The sequence below is a fragment of the Myotis nattereri genome, assembly GCF_964212035.1.
Source record: "Myotis nattereri genome assembly, chromosome: 18".
Lineage (NCBI taxonomy): Eukaryota > Metazoa > Chordata > Mammalia > Chiroptera > Vespertilionidae > Myotis > Myotis nattereri.
In genome coordinates, this window is record NC_138093.1 from 6,809,417 (window position 1) to 6,830,733 (window position 21,317).

At 47.1% G+C, this 21,317-nt stretch overlaps 1 protein-coding gene across 1 annotated transcript; it reads left to right on the forward strand.

Moving 5' to 3' along the window:
- Positions 1-3,739: 3,739 nt before the first annotated feature.
- Positions 3,740-20,590, forward strand: DDX20 (DEAD-box helicase 20). Its single transcript, XM_081112498.1, has 11 exons — positions 3,740-4,072; positions 4,470-4,564; positions 11,421-11,589; positions 12,484-12,598; positions 12,718-12,860; positions 13,006-13,144; positions 13,238-13,296; positions 14,989-15,071; positions 15,290-15,395; positions 15,512-15,613; positions 17,770-20,590. The coding sequence occupies exons 1-11, from the start codon at positions 3,781-3,783 to the stop codon at positions 18,921-18,923; spliced, it is 2,457 nt and encodes an 818-aa protein (XP_080968624.1). The 5' UTR covers positions 3,740-3,780; the 3' UTR covers positions 18,924-20,590.
- The last annotated feature ends 727 nt before the right edge of the window (positions 20,591-21,317 follow it).

Genomic DNA, 21,317 nt, shown 5'->3' on the forward strand with positions numbered 1-21,317 from the left:
GGCAGCAAGGGCCTCCCTGAGGTGGGAGGGATGTATCTCCGCAGCCTCGTTTCCTGGTAACGCTGTCATACTTGCTCCCTTCGCACTAAAGGTCTGCGTTTCCTGAACGACTGTGGTTTCTCCCGCTTCCATGCCTTTGCACAAACTGTTCCCTTTGCCCAGAATATCTCCCTAACGTGTCTGCCTGGGGAGCTCTCCTCCACCCCCCTCACTGCCTGGCGAACCCCTTACCTACGTTCGCTTCGGCATCAGCCCAGAAGCCAGCCCCAGGGCTTCCTGGGACTCGAGCTCTCTCTCCTGGTGCCGCGGTCTTGGCAGCAATGCTGGCCTTTGGGACGGGGATGAGGAGGACGGGGGAAGAAAGCGATTGCTCTCCGAATGCCAAACGCGGTCTGCCTCGGTTTCTCAGAAGTGTTTCCTCTCCCCCACGAGAGCCGCACGAGCAGCAGGGCAGGCCCGGGAAATGTCAGTCCTGCGTGTGATTTTACACCGGCCCCTGTGGCTTGCGTGGCGCCTCCTGGATCAGTGTCTCCTCTGCGCCTGTGTCTCTCCCTGAAGGCAAGGGCGCTGTTTTGTCCTATTTTTGTGTCTCCAGCGTTTGGCTGATTCATCTGAGGTGTCGGGAGGTTTTTGTGGAAGGATGAATAAAGAGATGTTTGTGGATGGAATGCAAATGGTAACGTTGCCTACCCTTTGTTGCTTTGCGTGTCAAATGAGAAGAAGTGGCTATAAAAGCTTAGTACAGTCCCTTCTTTTCACATTTTCCCACAGATCCTCACCCCCGGGGCGGGGGGTGGCGTGTCCCTGCCTTTACTTACATTATCTTCTTTCCCTCTGGGTATAGGAATGATTGGAGGGGACCATTTGAACCTCAACATCCATTCCATTTGAACCTCAACATCCATTGGGAATCTGAGTCTTACTCCCCCTTCTTCCATCTCCCAGGTACCTGAGGTGAGACAGGCTTTCCAGGCAGAAGGAATCGCATAAAGGAGGCTGGGCACCCGTTGCGATTTTATCGGGGGGGGGGGGGCGGGCGTTGAGACCAGGAGGCAGACAACAGTCCAACTGGTTTCTGTGCCCGTTCCTCTCATGCCTTACGGAGCTATTCAGTGGTCTCTTGCCTTTGCGTTTTATCTTTACAGCGCCAAAAAGTGTGATCAAACACATTATTGCAACTTTTGGCTACAGAGGAAAACACTGTATTGATTTGTGTTTTTAGTTATAGCAATACAATTGACTCCCAGTAACCCCACTGCAACATTTGTGTCATCACCAGCACATGCAGTAACAGAATGCTGCTAGGACGGCAAGTGTTCTTGTCTGGAGAACTAGTCTTTTTGTTTCCTTGGGCAGGAGAGCTGGGTCTTCGGCAGTGACGGGTTTGAGTTCTGCAGACCACACCTGTGGGCAGACCACACCTGTGGGCATGGAGACACGGCAGGGACTCTTGAGCAAGAGAGTGTCAGCCAGTCGACCCATGTTTCTGAGGTCCACCACCGGCCTGGTGCTGGGCTGGAGAGCCTGGGGCACCCGAAATTCCTTCCTTCAGAAGCTCATCGTTTCTTGAGTGCGAGGGACAGACATGTAAACAAGGAACAAGAACATGGTGAGAGCTAGACTGGAAGTATGTGCGGTGTGAAAGGGGAGCCTGGGTTGGGCGATAAAAAAGGTGGTAACGAGGAACAGGATCTGGAGCTGGACTCAAACAACCTAAGAGATCCGCTTAAGGAAAATCATGCCGTCACCCGCGGGGTGGGTGGCTGGAGTGGGAAGAAGCTGGGCAGGGACAGCATTCAGCAGGTGGTTGCAATAGTTAGGATGAAGAAGGGGCCTCATCGGGCAGGTGCTAGGCTAGGGAGACTGGAGAAGAGGAACAGGTGAGATATGTGGAGACAATTACCTGCACCGAATGGTTAGAAAGGGGAGAGGGATGGTAGAAGGTGAAGTTGAGAATAATTCCCAGGTCTGTGAGATTTGGGAGTTGCCGGGGTTCTTGTTCCAGCATTAAGAAGGGTTCAGCAACCCGGAGAAGAGGCTGTGTGTAACTTAAATAAGAGTCCAGAGACGAAGCATAATTTTGAAAGGCATTTGGGGGTCAGAGGAGCCTAGCTAAAGAAACTAAGTTCTCCTTGTCTCAGGACCCCATGCTTTTCATTAACACAAACTGTCCTGAGGCGAGGCAGAGATATACTCTTCAAAGGGTCAGGTTTCATTTACCGAGTCCATTGTCAGATTGGAAGACTTGCCTACGGCTGTTCAGGGTTTGGCCAGTAGGAGGCAATATCATGTAGATAAAGATGCCCTGAGCTGTCTGGCAGCAAACAATTGAATGCATCCTGTTCAGGTTTGGGGAAATGCCCTGGCTACTCCAGATGATCCAGCCCTGCTGAGCGTGCTGGAATGGCTCCCGGCAGGGGATCAGGTGGGTAAGAGAGGTGGGGTACCAAGACGAAGCCTGGCACCTTTCCCGCCCCCTCCCAGGGGTGCCCCTTCTTTCCTACGGACGGTTGACATTTTCTACCTTTCTAAGCAAAATGCATCTCTAGGACCCTCTTTCAATGAGATTATCATGCCCAAGTCCCTCCTATAGGCTTTGGAATCACTGAGTGGTGTGTGTGTGTGTGTGTGTGTGTGTGTGTGTGTGTGCATGCACAATTGAAATGTAAGGACCAGGATTATGATATAAGGACAAAGGAAGAAGTTGGGTTTGGATGCAGAATTTTTAAAGTTTGGAATTGTGAATAAGTTGCAGACATGGAATCACGACTAAAGCTTGTTATAGGCAATCAGTTATTCCGTGAATAGTGAGCACTCACTGTGTGTCCGACTGTCCCTTTCCCATTAGAGACGCAGCGGCAACAGGACAGAACAGGCCTGTCCTCACGGAGGGGGCGACACCATAAGCCCACGTCATCGTCGGCAGTGGGAAGTGCCACGGAGGAAAGCAGAGCCGGGGAGGAGGAACGGGGAGCCGCAGGCTGGGAGCTTAGGGTGTCCCGCAAAGGTGGTGAAAAACTAAGCACCCTCGGAGGGATCGGGAGGGATGGGAGCAACGCACAGAAGGGTTACATTTGCGACGTCCGTTAGGCATCTACACGGGGACGCTGAGAAGGGGGATGGGTGTCCAAGCCTAGAGTTTAGGGTGGTGATAGAATTCGGGAGTGTCAGTCCGTCTGCCAGCTTCCATGCAATTCACTTGCATTAGCGCTCGGGCGCCGGGCGCTGCGCTGGGGGCTGGGACCCGAGATGAATACCTCGGTCCCGCGGACGAGACCGGACCGCGCGGTCAGGGTCTTCTAGCCAGACTCCCGGCGCCTTCCGCGGGCGCAGAGGGGCGGCGGGTGGGCGCCGGAGAGGGAAGGGCTGTGGGGAGGCGACCGCCGAACCCAGGCGGGGAGCCGGGAGCGTGACGTGTGCGCGCGTCACAATGAGCGCGCGGTGCGAGCGTGAGGCGCGGCGCGGGGCCCGAGGACCCGCCCACAGAGGCCGGGAGGCGGGGCGGCGGCTCCAGCGCGGACGCGCGGCGCCCTCTGCAGGCCGCAGGCGGCGACGCACCGGTATCCTCCCCGCTCCTCCCTCCGCCTCCCCAGGCCGCACGTGTTCGCGGCTCTAGCTGCAGCGACGTCTCTCCACGCCTCCGACTTCCGCCCCGCCCCGCCCCGCCCCGGCCGGGCGTGTCCGTGTCTCCGCGGAAGAGTGCTAATAAAGTTTTCCTTCTTCTCGCTCTCAGGCTCCCGCCCCGCCCCAAGTACCGCGAGATCACGTGGCGCGGCTACCATGGCGGCGGCGTTTGAAGCCCCGGCGGCCTTGGCTCCCGAGGAGAACGCTGCTCCCCCGGAGCATGTGGCGGAGCCTGTGGCCGCCCCCCGCAGGCCGGCGCGGAGCCTGCGGACGGCGCACGACGTCAGCGGCCCGCGGACCCGCACGGGGGACGTGCTGCTGGCCGAGCCCGCGGACTTCGAGTCGCTGCTGCTGTCGCGGCCGGTGCTGGACGGGCTGCGGGCGGCCGGCTTCGAGCGGCCCTCGCCCGTGCAGCTCAAGGCCATCCCGCTGGGGCGCTGCGGGCTCGGTGAGGGCGGGACCCCGGGGCGCTGCGGGCGCGGGGAGGGCGGGGAGGCCGAGGGGGGCCCGCGGGCGGCGGCGCGGTCCGGGGAGAGCAGGCAGGCCCTGCCCGCGTGCAGGCCTCCGTTAACCGGCTCCGGTGCAGCGGGGGCGCGGGGCTGAGCGTAAAGCTGGTTGCGGCTGCTGCGCGCGGGCACGTGGCTCTCGGCTGGAGGGGACCGACGGGAGGGTCGGGCACGGGCACGAGGCGCGCTGCCGGGCACGGCCTGCCGTGTCGAGAGCTAACTGGACGCGGAGGCGCGCGCTGGGGATTTCTGCAGGCCCTGCTAGCTCCGGGGTTCCTGTTTGGCCCCCAGGCACCCCCAGTCGGTACCGTCTAGTGATCATTTTGTTTTTCTTTGCAGACTTGATTGTTCAAGCGAAGTCCGGCACCGGGAAAACCTGCGTCTTCTCCACCATTGCGCTGGACTCGCTTGTCCTGGAGAACTTGAGCACCCAGGTGAGTTCCCGCGGAGGAGGGTGCGCTCCGCGGGCTTTACCGCGGGGCGGATGCAACACCAGTAGCTCCTCAGAAATAGATGCGAACTCGGTGACGGACTGAGGGAAGCCACGTGGAAAGTATGAAAGTGAGACAGCAGGGCTGTCAGCAGAAGAAACATACCGACCTGTAGAGAATGTTCGTGGGTTTATTTGAGCCAAAAGCCAGGGAGCAAGACACCAAGGGATTGAGGTAATGCCGCAGAGAATGGCAGGTTTGCTCCTTATTTTACGCATTACCATCAAAAGAGGAGCTGCAGGTGGGTGACATGAAATTCACTGGTGCTAGATTAGGGAGGCGGGAGAAAGCAAAGCAGGGAAACCCTTGGGATTGATTGAAAAGTCCAATGATAGACACATGTTTTGCACAGGTGGGTACAGGATAATTCAGTCACTAATATGATAGCAATAGCAATGAGGATTTAAGCTTTCCCCCCTGGTGCATTGGTTGTGCCCCGAGGGGTCTGGAAAAAGGAGTTACCTTGACATTCCAAAGGAATCTTCCATAATAATAAACGAGTAATATGCTAATTAGACGATGCCCTTCCGGATGAAGGGGATGAGGCAGAACCCCTCCCCCCCTCCCCCCAAGGCTGCGGTGGGGGCCGAGCCCCTTGCACGCATTCCGTGCATCCAATGCATCCGGCCTCGTGTTATCATAGATGCAAAGACAATAGACAGGCTTAGTCAAGGTAAGGATTGACTTTTTTTTTTTTTAATATATTTTATTGATTTTTTACAGAGAGGAAGGGAGAGAGAGAGAGTTAGAAACATCGATCAGCCTCCTCCTGCACATCCCCCACTGGGGATGTGCCCGAAACCCAGGTACATGCCCCTGACCGGAATCGAACCCGGGACCCTCCAGTCCACAGACTGACGCTCCATCCACTGAGCCAAACCGGTTTCGGCAGGATTGACTTTTATCAGGGAAGATGCTAGCCTAGGACATGACTACCTGCCATAAACTGCCTTTAGTTAAAAGTTTTAATTTCAGACCATCCTGCGTGGTTACTTTAGGTCTCTGAATATGCAAGGCCGCCATGCTGGCCTTCCCTGAGCTGGTCAGGTTAGCTTGTGGCTCCTCTTGGTCCCCAGGCCATTGAGTGGTGGTGGTGGGGCTGGTGACCAAGGATGCATAATTAGTGTTAGAAGCTAGGAATTTTCTATTATTACTGCATCTTAAATAGAATGTCATGCATGTCAGTTATGTCATTACTTGAGAATACCGATTGATATTATTTTTTGCTTGCTCATGAGATTGGGGTGAGATTTAGCATTCGGACTGGTTCATGGCCGTGTGGTGCTCTGGCTTTTGCTGATAACTGCAGGTGGCTGGTCCAGCTCGGTGAATGTATCATTGGTCTCCCATCTTCTAGGGCAGGGGTGGGGAACCTTTTTTTCTGCCAAGGGCCATTTGAATATTTATAACATCATTCTGGGGCCATACAAACTTATCAACTTAAAAATTAGCCTGCTATATTTAGTTAAACGTTTAATTAACTCACCCCTAATGGCTTGGCTAGGATGTGGCATTCCCCACCCCTGACAGTCTGTTGGAATAGGTCTAAGGTGAACAGGAGATTTGAGTTTGGGGGTCATTTCTTAAAAGATTTGTTAAGCCCATATTATTAATAGTTTGCCAGGCATTGGGGATACAAAGATGAAGCCGGTAAGATCCTTACAGGTTTGCTTTGTGGTTTAGTAGTTACAGCAAGCTATTTCACATTCTCAGTCATGTATCTAATGATGGTTTTTCACCCAGAAACCTACATTCTTGGTGTGTAAAGCTTTTGGAGTCCTACCTTATACCTACCAAATCCTGGGAGAGGCTGCACAGAGGAAATCCTTCGACTCCCCAAGGACCTGGGTTATTCTACTTGTGAACGGCAACATATTTGAGATTTAGGCTTTTGATAATTTGTCAGCAAGGCAAATGCCAAAACCCTGAATAAGTTCCATAAATAAGACCTGTATTTTTTAAAATTTAAGATCTTTGTGTTAAGAAGTAATACATATTCATTTTTGAAAATGGGGAAAATTCAGAAAAATGAATAAGTACCAGAAAACAAGTATAATCTCACATACCTAGAGAGAAACTGCTATGAACAGTTTTGGCATATTTTCTCCTAGTTTTTATTTATTTGGCATATTTTCTCCTAGTATTTATTTATTTATTTATTTATAGATCTTTATTGTTGAAAGTATTACATATGTCCCCTTCCCCCCCTCTCCCCATTGACCCCTTCTAGCCCTTCCTGGCCGACCCACCTCCCCCCGCCCCAGGCCTTCACTACCCTATTGTCTTTGTCCATGGGTTATGCATGTGTGCATATAAGTTATAAGTTCTTTGGTTGATCACTTCTACTCACCCACCCTCTCCCATCTTCCCTCTGAGATTCTGCATTATGTTCAATGCTTCTGTGTCTCTGGATCTATTTTGTTCATTAGATTCCACATATGAGTGAGATCATGTGATACTTGTCTTTCTCTGCCTGGCTTATTTTGCTTAGCATAATACTCTCCAGGTCCCTCCATGCTGTCTCAAAGGGTAAGAGACCATCCTTTTTCAGTGCTGCATAATATTCCATGGTATAAATATACCACAGCTTTTTTATCCACTTGTCTACTGATGGGCACTTGGGCTGTTTCCAGATCTTTTTTTAATTTAAAATATGTATTTATTGATTTCAGAAAGGAAGGGAATGGGAGAGGGAGATAAAAACATCAGTGATGATAGAGAATCATTGATTGGCTGGCTGCCTCTTGCACACCCCACACTGGAGATCGAGCCCACAACCTTGGGCATGTGCTCTTACTGGGAATTGAACCGTGACGTCCTGGTTCACAGATTGACTCTCAACTACTGAGTCACGCCGGCTGGGCTCCAGATCTTTGCTAGTGTAAATTGTGCTGCTGTGAATATTGGGGTGCATACATTCTTTCTGATTGGGGTCTTAGGTTTCTTAGGGTATATTCCTGGAAGTGGGATTGCTGGGTCAAATGTCAGTTCCATATTTAATTTTTTGAGGAAACTCCATACTGTTTTCCACAATGCACCAGTCTGCATTCCACCAGCAGTGTACACTAGGGTTCCCTTTTCTCCACAGCCTTGCCAGTACTTGTCATTTGTTTTGTTGATGGTAGTCATTCTGGCGGGTGTGAGGTGATACTTCATTGTCTTTTTAATTTGCATCTCTCTGATGATCAGTGACTTTGAGTATTTTTTTCATATGTCTCTTGGCCATCTGTATGTCCACTTTGGAGAAGTGTCTATTTAGGTCCTTTGCCCATTTTTAAATTGGGTTGTTTGTCTTCCTTTTGTTAAGTTGTATGAGTTCCTGCCGAAACCGGTTTGTCTCAGTGGATGGAGCGTCGGCCTGCGGACTGAAGGGTCCCAGGTTCGATTCTGGTCAAGGGCATGTACCTGGGTTGCGGGCACATCCCCAGTAGGAGGTGTGCAGGAGGCAGCTGATCGATGTTTCTAACTCTCTATCTCTCTTCCTTCCTCTCTGTGGAAAATCAATAAAATATATTTTAAAAAAAAGTTGTATGAGTTCCTTATACATTTTGGATATGAACCCTTTATCAGATGCCAACTGTGTTCTCCCTCCCAGTGGGCTCCCTTTTCGTTTGTTGATGGTTTCTTTTGCTGTGCAGAAGCTTTGTATTTTGATGTAGTCTCATTTGTTTATTTTCTTAGTGTCTTTTGCCCTAGGACCGTGGTCGGCAAACTGCGGCTCGTGAGCCACATGCGGCTCTTTGGCCCCTTGAGTGTGGCTCTTCCTAAGCTTTAGGAGTACCCTAATTAAGTTAATAACAATGTACCTACCTCTATAGTTTAAGTTTAAAAAATTGGGCTCTCAAAAGAAATTTCAATCGTTGTACTGTTGATATTTGGCTCTGTTGACTAATGAGTTTGCCGACCACTTCAGGAGATACTAGTATATCCGTAAACATACTGTTAGGAGAGATGTCTGAGATTTTTCTGCCTGTGCGAAAATACCTTCTAGGATTTTTATGGTTTCACGATTTACATTTAAGTATTTTATCCATTTTGAGTTTATTCTTGTGTATGGTGAAAGTTGGTGGTCTAGTTTCATTTTTTTGCATGTATCCAGTTTTCCCAACTTTTTGTCTTGCTCCTATTCTTAACGGAAACGCTTTTAGTTTTTGCCCATTGAGTATTATGTTGGCTGTAGGTTTGTCATATATAACCTTTATTATGTTGAGGTATGATCCCTTTATTCCTACTTTACTGAGAGTTTTTATCAAAAAAGGGTGCTGGGTTTTATCAAATGCTTTTTCTGCATCTATTGATATGATCATGTGGTTTTTATCTTTCAGTTTGTTTATGTGATGTGTGTCATGTTTATTGATTTGCAAATATTATATCAGCCTTGCATCCCTGGGGTAAATCCCACTTGGTCATGGTGTATGATCTTTTTAACATATTGCTGGATTTGATTTGCTAATATTTTGTTGAGGATCTTAGCATCTATGTTCATCAGGGATATGGCCTCTAATTTTCTTTCTTTGTAGTGTCTTTATCTGGTTTTGAAATTAGGATAATGTTGGCTTTGTAAAAAGAGGTTGGAAGTGTTCCTTCCTCTTGAATTTTTTGGAATAGTTTGAGGAGGATTGGTGTTAGTTCATCTTTGAATGTTTGGTAAAATTCTCATGTAAATCCATCTGGTCCAGGACTTTTGCTTGCTGGAAGTTTTTAAATTACTGCTTCAGTTTCATCAGTTGTTACTGGCCTACTCAGGTTTTCTTCCCGATTGAGTTTTGGAAGATTGTATGGTGTTTTGTTTTGTTTTGTTTTTTGTCCTCACCCAAAGATATTTTTCCATTGATTTGTAGAGAGAGTGGAAGGGAGTGGGAGAAACAGAGAGAAACATTGATGTGAGAGACACCTTGATTGGTTGCCTCTCATATGCCCCTGTCGGTACAGGGGATCAAGCCTGAAACCAAGGTATGTGCTCTTGACCGGAATCGAACCTGGGACCCTTCAGTCCTCAGGCCAACACTCTATCCACTTAGCCAAACTGGCTAGGGCTCCTTTCCTTTTTTTGTTGCTTCTTTCTCTTTTCCCTGTTTGATTTTTCTTCACAACACTTTTTACTTCCTGCTATTATTTATGTACTAGAGGCCTGGTGCACGAAATTCATGCACTCAGGACGGGGGTGGGGGGGGAGATCCCCTCACCCTGGCCTGCGCCCTCTTGGAGTCCAGGAGCCCTTGGGGGATGTCCGACTGACGGCTTAGGCCCGCTCCCAATGGAGTGGGCAGAGGCATCAGCTCAGGTTCTGGTTGAGAGGTGCTCCCCCTGTGGGACTGCACTGACCACCAGGGGGCAGCTCCTGCATTGAGCATCTGCCCCCTAATGGGCAGTGCATGTCATAGCGATTGGTCGTTCTGCCATTCGGTCGATTTGCATATTACCCTTTTATTATATAGGATGTTTGTTTATTGTATATCTTATCATTTGTTTATTATATATCTTCTTACCAGTGTGTGGGCTCAGTGGTTGAGTGTCAACCTATGAACCAGGTCTCAGTTTGATTCCTGGTTAGGGCACATGCCTGGAGTACAGGAGGCAGCCGATCAGTGACTCTCATCATTGATGTTTCTAAGTTGCTCTCTCTCTCCCTTCCTCTCTGAAATCAATAAAAATAAATTTTTTTTCTAAAATGAAATTTTAAAAAAAAGAATGAAAGTGCCATTAGAGCAAGGATTTTGTACCGTTAAATGTTGACTTCACAGCAATTTGTATGTTGCTTAGAACATAGTAGGTTCTTACTTAATACTAGAGGCCCAGTGCATGAAATTTGTGCATGGGTGTGGTCCCTTGGCCTGGCTGGTGATGGAAGCACAAGCATCTGGGTGGAAGGGCAGGTCCCAGCTGACCTCTGGGGCCTGGGCAGCACCTGGGTCCCGGGCCCTCACGCGCCCCCCCTCCGACTGAGTCACGGCGCCCGAGTCCCCACATAGAGATGCGGTGGGTGTGGCCGGATGCCGCGGACCGGGGTGCAGCGTGGTCTCTGGGCCGCCCCGCGTGCGGGCGGGCAGTGCGCTCTCTCCTGGCTGGCCTCGCAGACTGACTCCTGTACGAACCCACGGGGAGCCCTGTAATCCCGGTGGCTGTGGCCCGGCTCACCTGGAAGAGGCCGCACTGGTGCAGGGTGGGTTCCTTGCGGGCGTCTAGCACCTGAGTGTGGGGTCCCTGGCGCGCGACCCCTGGCGTCCTGGGGGAGGGTAGCAGGGGGAGTGAGAGTGAGCTTGGCAGGCATCCCACATGCTCACCGCACCTCCGCCCCCATCACCCCTGCCCCCAGGTAGCTGACGAGAGGTTGCAGCCCCCCTCCGGGGCACTGTGGGAGGTTGGTCACCACCACCCACCCCCAGTTCCTCGTACCAGCCTGGGGCCTGGCCCCGATTGGGCGATCAGGGCCTGCCAGTCGTTGGTCGCCATCTGCGGGGCAATCGGTCAGGGTGATCAGGCCCCTGCTTGCAGCTGCCTTGGCCTGGCACCGCCTACTCACCTCCACCATCCTGCCCCGGTCCCGCTCTTGTTGCGGCTCTCAGCGCCTGCCTCCACTGCCACTCGCTGCCAGTGTGTGCCGCCCCCTGGTGGTCAGTGCATGTCATAGCAAGCAGTCAAACTCCTGGTTGAACAATTGCATATTAGGCTTTTTTTTATATAGGATTTGCTGAATGAATAAACTGATCATTCAAAGGAAAATAGCTCATTATATAATACGCCAATCACATGTACTTATTTGATTGACTCATTAAAGGTGTGTTTTACATTTTCTTAGATTTTGATCTTGGCACCTACAAGAGAAATTGCTGTACAGATACATTCCGTTATCACGGCCATTGGAATAAAAATGGAAGGCTTGGAGTGTCATGTCTTTATTGGAGGGACTCCTTTACCTCAAGACAAAACCAGACTTAAAAAATGTCATATTGCCGTTGGATCTCCTGGTAAGGTATCAATGCCTGTCCGTAACAGGAGCTTTTAGGAACTAAACATTTCTTTAAAAAAATAAGTTTTTATTGATTTTTAGCGAGAGTGGAAGGGAGAGGGATAGAGAGATAGAAACATTGATGAGAGAGAAGCATCATTGATGGGCTGCCTCCTGCACACCCCCTACTGGGGATATGTCCTGATCGAACCAGTGACTTCTTGGTTTATGGGTCAGTGTTCAACCACTGAGCCACACTGCCTTGGCTGAACACTTTTAATATAACAATAATATTGTGCCCTCGCTGGTTTGGCTCAGTAGGTAGAGCATCGGCCTGTGTACTGAGGTGTCCCAAGTTCGATTCTGGTCAGGGGCACATGCTCAGGTTGCGGGCTCGATTCCCAGTGAGGGGCGTGCAGCAGGAGCTGATCAGTGATTCCCTCTCATCATTGATATTTCTATCTTGCCCTCTCCCTTCCTCTCTGAAATCAGTAAAAATATATTTAAAAACACAATAATATTAAGGCTGTTGAAGAGCATGTATAGGGCAGGCTTCTGAGAAAGAGGCGCGAGATGACTTTCAGGAAGCCTTTCTAAGCCATGCATTGGGTTATTCTTTGCTTTAATCATCCAGTCCTGAATCACTCAGGATTAGAGTCTAGCATTCAGCCCCTTAGCCATTCAAGTTTTTGATAGGAATAGTGTATTTTCCATACTTATTGCTAATGACATGTGAGGGGGGAAATGGAATTGGGCAAAATCAGAACTCAGAATTTCTGATTTGTGGTTTAGTGCATAAATGAAGATTGCATCAGGATAGTCAGCAATACAACCTCTGAGTAGAGTGGCATTGGCTGAGACTTGCACAAATTTTTTTCACCATAAATATTTCTTTTTTTAAAAAAAAATTTAGGCAGAATTAAACAACTGATAGAACTTGACTACTTGAACCCAGGCAGTGTACGTCTCTTTATTCTGGATGAAGCGGATAAGCTTTTAGAAGAAGGCAGCTTCCAGGAGCAAATAAAGTAAGAAATACAACTAACTTGGCTATTAAAATGGTGCCCCAAAGTGTCTGTCTGTAGGTTTTCCAGGTGGTGATTACTGCCTCAATCGTTTCCATGGCGTGTGTTCTTCTGTTTTGCAGTTGGATTTATTCTTCCTTGCCTGCCAGTAAACAGATGGTGGCGGTGTCAGCTACTTACCCAGAGTTTTTGGCTAATGCTTTGGCAAAGTACATGAGAGACCCCACTTTTGTAAGACTCAATTCCAGTGACCCAAGTCTCCTCGGTGAGTGTAGATACTGGACACTCACATTACTGGTGTGCGACGCTCTGGGATTTTCCTTGGTGCCCGTTGCCTGTGGCTTTTATATGTGCTCTTATGGGGTTGCAGCGAACGGTGTTTTAACAGACGGCTCTTGGCTTCTCCATAGGTTTGAAGCAGTATTACAAAGTTGTCAATTTGTACCCTCTGGCCCATAAGGTTTTTGAAGAAAAGGCCCAGCATTTACAGGAACTGTTTGGCAGAATTCCGTTTAATCAAGCCTTGGTCTTTTCGAATTTACACAGCAGGTAATTACGTGAAAGGCCGCCTGGGGGAACTTGTGAGAGAAAAGAATGGGTGTGGGGGCGTCTGTAAATTCTCACCCTCTGTCATTTTCACAGAGCACAGCACTTGGCTGACATCCTTACTTCCAGAGGCTTCCCCGCGGAGTGCATTTCGGGTGAGTTCATCTCACTTTAACCCTTGGTAGTATCCTGAAGCGCAGCCTCTCGGGTCAGGGCAGAAATACCGCGTCCAGAGTTGTCTTGGGAGGGTGAGGCTGTGCTGTCTTCAGAGTGAAGGAAATGCCAGGTTCGTTTTTCACTGGGATTTTTAAAATATATATATTTTTATTGATTTCAGAGAGGAAGGGAGAGATAGAAACATATCAGTATATTCTTTTAAGAAGTAATTTGGTATATAATAAAAAAAATTAGAAAACTGGACTTATATTCACACAAAGTTTGTTTTTGTCATCTTAAGAGGAAAATATTTTGCTTCTTGACAATCATTGTTAAAATGTTAAAGAATCGCTAACTGAACTGACTGTTTTATGGTCTTGTGGTTGGCAAAAGTGATTCATTTTGACACAAACCCAAGTTATGACTGCTGGCCTAGTAGGAATAAAAGCTTTCAAGGAATGTTTGATCAGTGAGGTCCATTTTAGAGGAAGGGAGAGGGAGAGAGAGGAAAAAAAAAAATCAGTGATGAGAGAGAATCATGGATCGGCTGTCTCCTGCATGCTCCCTACTGGGGATCGAGCCCGCAACCTGGGCATGTGCCGTTGGCTGGAATCGTAGTCCGCAGGCCGACGCTCAATCCACTGAGCCAAACCGGCCAGGGCTAGAGTTTTTATTTTTATTGATTTCAGAGAGGGAGAGAGAAACATCAATGATGAGCACAAATCCTCGATTAGCCGCCTCTTGTAGCCCCCACACTAGGGATCCAGGTTCATAGGTTGATGCTCAACCACTGAACCTTGCTAGCCGGGCCTTTTTAGAGTTTTGATTGGTATCTCAGCTTAGTCTTTAACCTATTAGCTTGTTTAGCCCTGGTATATCATGAGATACTGGGGACACTGTTTTCTGATGGACTAATATTTTGACTATAGATCACACTTCAACACAAAATTTATAAATAGCCGATTAAAGCAATTTTTTTTAAAATATATTTTTTTATTGATTTTTTACAGAGAGGAAGGGAGAGAGATAGAGAGTCAGAAACATCGATGAGAGAGAAACATCGATCAGCTGCCTCCTGCACATCCCCTACTGGGGATATGCCGGCAACCCAGGTACATGCCCTTGACCGGAATCGAACCTGGGACCTTTCAGTCCGCAGGCCGACGCTCTATCCACTGAGCCAAACCGGTTTCGGCGAAGCAATTTTATTTTCCTAAGAATTGTTATACTTTACATGTGACTTTCAGATATAATATTGTATCTGCAGGCATAACTTAATCACCATTTAAAATTGATTTAAAAAATATATTTCTTTATTGAGTTCAGAGAGGAAGGGAGAAGGAGAGAGAGATAGAAACATCAATGATGAGAGAGAATCATTGATTGGCTGCCTCCTGCACACACCCTACTGGGGATCGAGCCCGCAACCCAGGCATGTGCCCTAGGCTGGAATCGAACCTGGGACCCTTCAGTCCGCAGGCTGACTATCCACTGAGCCAAGCCGGCTAGCGCTTAAAATTGATTTTTTAAATTTCAGGTGTATTGCTTAACCATATTTTAAAAGATTCTGACTGTAGGTCTTAACCTAGATTTGCATATAAGGACAGCATTAACTTTTTAAATTGTTAAGACTGGGAGTTGTGATTCCTGCTTTTTTTGGATTTGATAATTGTGTGTTTGGGTCTTTTTAGGCAACATGAATCAGAATCAGCGTCTTGATGCTATGGCTAAACTGAAGCAGTTTCATTGCAGAGTCCTCATCTCCACAGATCTGGTAAATATCCTCTTCAGTTTGGGTGAATAATAATAATGTCTTATATTTTTATCTTTGTTCTTGAAATTAGTCACAGAAATGAATTTCCTTTTCCTTTGCTCCTTCCTCCTAAATATCTTCTTGTCTTAATTTGGCTCCTGGTTAGACTAGAATAGGGTGGTGTACATGGGTACCATGCTGCAGGGAATGCAGACAGTTGCTCTCTTTCTCGATTTAAGACTTCCCGTGGGATTGATGCCGAGAAGGTGAATCTGGTTGTAAATCTGGACGTGCCACTGGACTGGGAGACATACATGCATCGGATTGGCAGGGCTGGCCGTTTTGGTAAATAGACAAGTTGGTGTGCTTTGTTTAAGGGGAGGAATCTGGAATGTGACAGTGGACTTGGAGTGCCATTTAGGTGAAAATGACTTACTACTTAACATTCCCTCTGGCTTTAGGTACTTTGGGATTGGCAGTGACCTACTGTTGCCGGGGAGAAGAAGAAAATACGATGATGAAAATTGCCCAGAAATGTAATATCAACCTTCTGCCTTTACCAGGTATATTTGTTTGTTTCATTTTGCTATCAAAATAATAGTGATAATGATGAGAGGCCTAATAAAAATAGCCACTAACACAGAACACTTATATCGTCTCAGGCATTGCTCCAAGTACTTGACGTGTGCTAACTCGTTTAATTCTCACCACCATCCTAGGAGGTGTGTGCTATTACTGTGTGTATTTTGTAGATGAGGATACTGAGGCATAGAGAGGTTAGGTAATTTGCCTAAGGTCTTTCAGCTAATGAATAGCTGGGAGAAGATCGCAAGCTAATTGTTGGCACATGAAAAATGTCTTACTACATATTAGCTCCGTTTTTTAGTTTGTAGCCTTGTAATTTGATTTTATTGTTTTATAAAGGGAATATTTTACTGCATATCGCTGTGAAGGCAATTCTTGCCATATTCTCTTTTGTCACCATGGGGAAGGAGCAGTATCTTTTAAACATTGTTTTGAAATTTTTGAAGTGTTTTCTTTTGATTTTAGTGAATCATTTCTCAAGCTGCTCTTTTTAAGTGCCATCTTAGAAAGTGTGTGTCTGAAACTATTAATGACCTCTTGAAAACAAAAACCCTAAGAACTCTTATGTGGAAATATAGTTTATTTGCTATGTTAGTTTAGTATGCTTGTTAGTGTATATATCAGTCTACATATGTGTATATGTACACACCCATAACTGTGTACTTATATAGTGTATTGTATGACCTGGAATATGGGATATGTAGTTACTAGTGGCCCGGTGCACAGATTTGTGCACATTGAAAGGAAATTAATTAGAAGAAATATTTTAATATCACTATTTGCCCTTTCTTTATAATAGAAATGTCAAAGATGAAAGAAAATTAGAAAATGTATATGAAAATAATATATAAATTGATTAATAAACAGTAACATGATACAACAAAGATGTGATATGAAAACAAAAACATATAAAAACAACATTGATTAAAAACAGTGACAGATAAATTGATTAAACTTATTCAAATATCTCCCCGTATATAACATTAAAAGTAAAAACACTTTTAGAGTGCTTGACTAATTTCCCTTGTGATGAAGTATTTACAGCTTTAACTTTAATGTCACATGCTCTTCAAACTTGAAAGAAAGTAACATATAACTGACCATGTCCAAAAACTGGTTCAGGTAGGAATATTCCTACTCTGTCTAGATTGGCATCAGTGAGAGCTTTATATGTATTGCTCATGTGCAAGTCAACGTTTATTTTTAAATTGCCAGTGCGCGCCATATGTACCAGTTGGTTGGATGGACGGTTGGCCACTTAGCCTTTCATATATATAGATTATAGATTGAATAATCCTGACAATGAAAATTTTACCAAATTTATGCTTAACTCCTATAGTGATTTTTTACAAAGCTAAATTAGTCACAGGTCTGTGGATTCTAATAATTCTGACTTTGTAATAAGTCATTTTGTAAATTTTTTTTTACAGATTTCTTTACGCTAAGCCAGCAATTTTCAACCTTTTCCATTTCATTGCACACATAAATTAATCATTAAAATTCTGTGGCACACCAAAAAATATAGTTTTTGCTGATCTGACAAAAAATATAACTTTAATTTTGATTTATTCATGTTGGATGGCTATTGTGTTGGCTGCTGTCATAGTTTTACTTGACAATCTAGGAAAAGAGGTCAGTGCGCCTGACCAAACAGTCAGGTATTGCATGTTTTAAAAATTCTTACTGCACACCTCTTGAAAATTGCTGCTCTAAGCTTATGTCCTTATGTACAAAACTAGAGTCCCGGTACACAAATTCGTGCATGGGTGGGGTCTGGCCAGCCCGCCCCGATGGGGGCCGATTGGGGGCAGGGCCGGCCGGGGCCGGGGGAGGGGCCACGGGAGGGCTCCAGGGCGTGTCTGGCCATCTCGCTCAGTCCCGATTGGCCCGACCCCAGCAGCAAGCTAACCTACTGGTCAAAGCGTCTGTCCCCTGGTTGTCAGTGCACGTCATAGTGAGTGGTTGAGTGGTCTTAGCATATCATTAGTATATTATGCTTTGATTGGTTGAATGGACGATCGGGTACTTAGCATATTAGGCTTTTATTGTATAGGATACTTGTTTTATGAAACCATTCAGAAAATGCTGGTCTAGAGCAGCTGGAGAATGTTAATATGTTATTCCTTTTTTGTAGATCCCATTCCTCCTGGTCTGATGGAAGAATGTTTGGATTGGGAGGTGGAGGTTAAAGCTGCTGTGCATACAAATGGCTTAGCAAGTGTACCCAGCCAGCCCCTAAGAAAGCAAATGCAGAAAATAGAGAGAACCTCTCAAACTCAGAAAGCTCATGGTAACCACATGGCTTCTTGTAGAAATACTTCCGTATCTGCACTGTCAGTCAAATCCAGAAACACCACCAAACAGAAGCTTCCTGTGAAAAGCCACTCGGAGTGTGGGATCCTTGAAAAAGCAGAATCGCCCAAAGCACCGGGCCGGGCCGTGCAGTCGGAGGAGCAAGAGCAGCATTCTGCCGAGACCCCTGCAGAGCGCGCCCACAGTCCGCACCAGGCCAGAGCGGACTCCCCCGTGTCGCTCCCCCAGATTCCTTGTCTGTCTTCCTTTAAAACCCATCCGCCGTGCGCTTTGACTTTTGCAGAATTGTCGGAGGATTATGAGCACTATATCAAGGAGGGGCTGGAGAAGCCCGTGGAGATCATTAGGCACTACACGGGTCCTGGGGATCGGGCTGGGAACCCTCACAATGGTTTTGTGAGGAATGGAATTGCTGAAGAGAGAGTGCGGGTGTTGGCAAGTAGTAGTCAGTCTGGAGACTCTGAGAGCGACAGTGATTCTTACAGCTCAAGGACTTCGTCCCAGAGCAAAGGAAATAAGTCACATGTGGAAGGCTCTTCTGACGTTCAGCTGAGGGACTTGGCATCGACCCCTGTGGCTGGCCATACCTCTTTGGAACAACCTCTGAATGGAAATGACACCCCGAATCTGGTAGATTGTCAGGAATCACCTGAAACCCAGACAAAGGCAAGGCATAAAGAGGGGGCTAGCCAGAGCGCTAAGCAGAGCCGCAGGAACCCTCGGCGCTCCGCTCGGTCGCAGACAGAGCCCCAGGAAAATGAGTGGTCTGACCGCCAGAGGGACGCCCAGGCGGGTCTTTCGGGTCCCTACCAGGACTACGAGGAGTACTGGAGAGCTTACTACCGGGCCTGGCACGAGTACTATTCTGCTGCGTCTCAGTCCTACTATTGGAATGCTCAGAGGCATCCGGGGTGGATGGCGGCCTACCACATGAATACCATTTACCTACAGGAAATGATGCGAGGCAGCCAGTAATGACGGCCATACGCAGACCACCTGAAGCATCAAGTGATTCCTTTGACCTATAGTAGAGTGGCCGGTAGTGGCATTTTTGAGGAGCTTGAAAAGTCTTAAGGCTTTCTGCTGGGATACCTTCATTTTTCAGTTTGTTTGACCTACTAGGTATATTATCTTATTTTAAGAAACTTAATGGGCCGTATTCTTGAAATGTTTGGGGACAAAGAGCTAAAAGGTCCCAGGTGCCATTTTCTATAAGCCATTCCAAAAAGAAACATTTGAAAAGACTGCTATACCACTGCTTACTTAAGAAAATAAAAAGAGTTGAGGTTTGAAAACGGTTAGTTTATGCTGCGGAGTTCTTTACCAAAGGCTTGGGCTGCACTTCCATAGAGGTATGTACGTTCTTATAGAAATTTGTGATAAGTCAGAAAATCCCCTTTCTTTTAGGTTTAGGCAGGAAGGAGTAAACGTTGCTTCCAACTTTCCCAATAGTACTTGATTTGATGCTCTTTGCTTCCAGTAAACTTATTTGTGACAGTAAAAATACAAACTTAGCCAACTTTGTTTTGACATCTTGTTCATCTGTTGAATATCTTGTTTCTAAGATTATGAACGCTGCCCACTTCTTCACACTGCATTCAGCAGCTGAGCACATCAGGAAGAGGAGCAGCTTTTTATCTTGGTTAGTTTTTTTAAAAATATATTTTATTGATTTTTTAGAGAGAGGAAGGGAGAAGGAGAGGAATGGAGAGTTAGAAACATCGATTCAGCCACCTCCTGCACACTCCCTACTGGGGATGTTCCCGCAACCAAGGTACATGCCCTTGACTGGAATCGAACCTGGGACCCTTCAGTCTGCAGGCCGACACTCTATCTACTGAGCCAAACCAGTCAGGGCTCATCTTGGTTACTTTCTGGATCTTTTTAATGCATCTGATGAAAGCAATGTCCCAGGAAATGTCTTATCTGTAAACCAGAATTGGATGTGTTTCTAATTCCAAGGGGTTCCGAGACCCTCTGAGCCCATGAGGAGCTGAGGTTAAGAACGGCCTTATGCTGGGGGCTATGGGAAGGTCCTCACTCTTCGTGTGAAGTATCTGGTGGAGGCTGGAACTCCTGTTCAAACTCTTCCCGTGTGTCCTTGTGTATTCTAGAGCTTCCCTCAAGTTTTTACCTAATACTAGGGTCTAAGGGAAGTCATTTTTCTGCGATATACATCTATAAATTATGATTTAGAAAAACGTAATTGTAAATTATTCTTTCACTTCTTCTCTGTGGCAGTCCTATCATGGAACACGTTTGGCTCCCAGGCCTTTTCTGTGAGCTGTGTTTGTGGTGAGGGAATCCCTCCTGGATAGCGATATGTATTTATTTAGTTTTGAAAAGGAAAGCTCTCTGTGCCTGTGACCATACTTGGCTAGGCAGCATAATCAGTTCCCACAGGGCTGTGAGCACACAGCCGAGGCCATTGGCATTTTCCTTCCAGCACTCACATAGCACCGTCCCCAAGTTCTGTTTAACTTGGATTCCTGTCGCTTGGGATGGCCAGTGGTAGGGTTTGCTTATATGTATCAGGTCTCGCCAGATTAGAGTGAATGAATTAACACTAAATAGCAAATCCATAATTAGGACCAGTGTGTCAATAGAGACTAATTACTCATTTAAATAAAAGTATGTCATTGCTATGTAATTGAACGTACCTCTCTTTTTCTATCCTTTTCTCCTCAATGTAGCCAGTTGCGCAGTTTGTCATTGCTAGGGGATTTTAAATGGAGCACCGCTGCATCTTAATTAGAAATGAGGTTACCCATTAGTCTCAGAATTAATTGGATTCTCTTTTAAGGTTTGTTGTATTTTGTGTTTGTCCTTTTTTAAATATTATATAGAGGCCCAGTGCACGAATTTCATGCACGGGGGGGGGGGGAGGGGGTTGGGGGTTGGGGGGAAGGCCCCTCAGCCCGGCCTGCGTCCTCTTGCAGTCCGGGAGCCCGCGGGGGATGTCTCAGTCGTACAGCCTTAGCGCTGCCGTGGAGGTGGTGGGAGCGCACTGACCACCAGGGGGCAGCTCCTGCGTTGGGCGTCTGTCCCCTGGTGGTCCGTGCGCATCATAGTGACCAGTCGTTCTGCCGTTCGGTTGATTTGCATATTAGCCTTTTATTATGTAGGATAAGCTGGAGGTGAGCATATGCATAACAAGAAAATTTTACTAATTGTTTCATTTTCCATTGGGTTTGCTAGGAAAATTTTAGCCGAAGCCTTCCTGAATAAGGGATGCAGTTGTGGCTGTAGAAAGAATCCGTGTGTGTGGAAAAGACTATTGGCAGTTATCGGTCTAGGCCAGTGGTTGGCAAACTGCGGCTCGCGAGCCACCTGCGGCTCTTTGGCCCCTTGAGTGTGGCTCTTCACAAA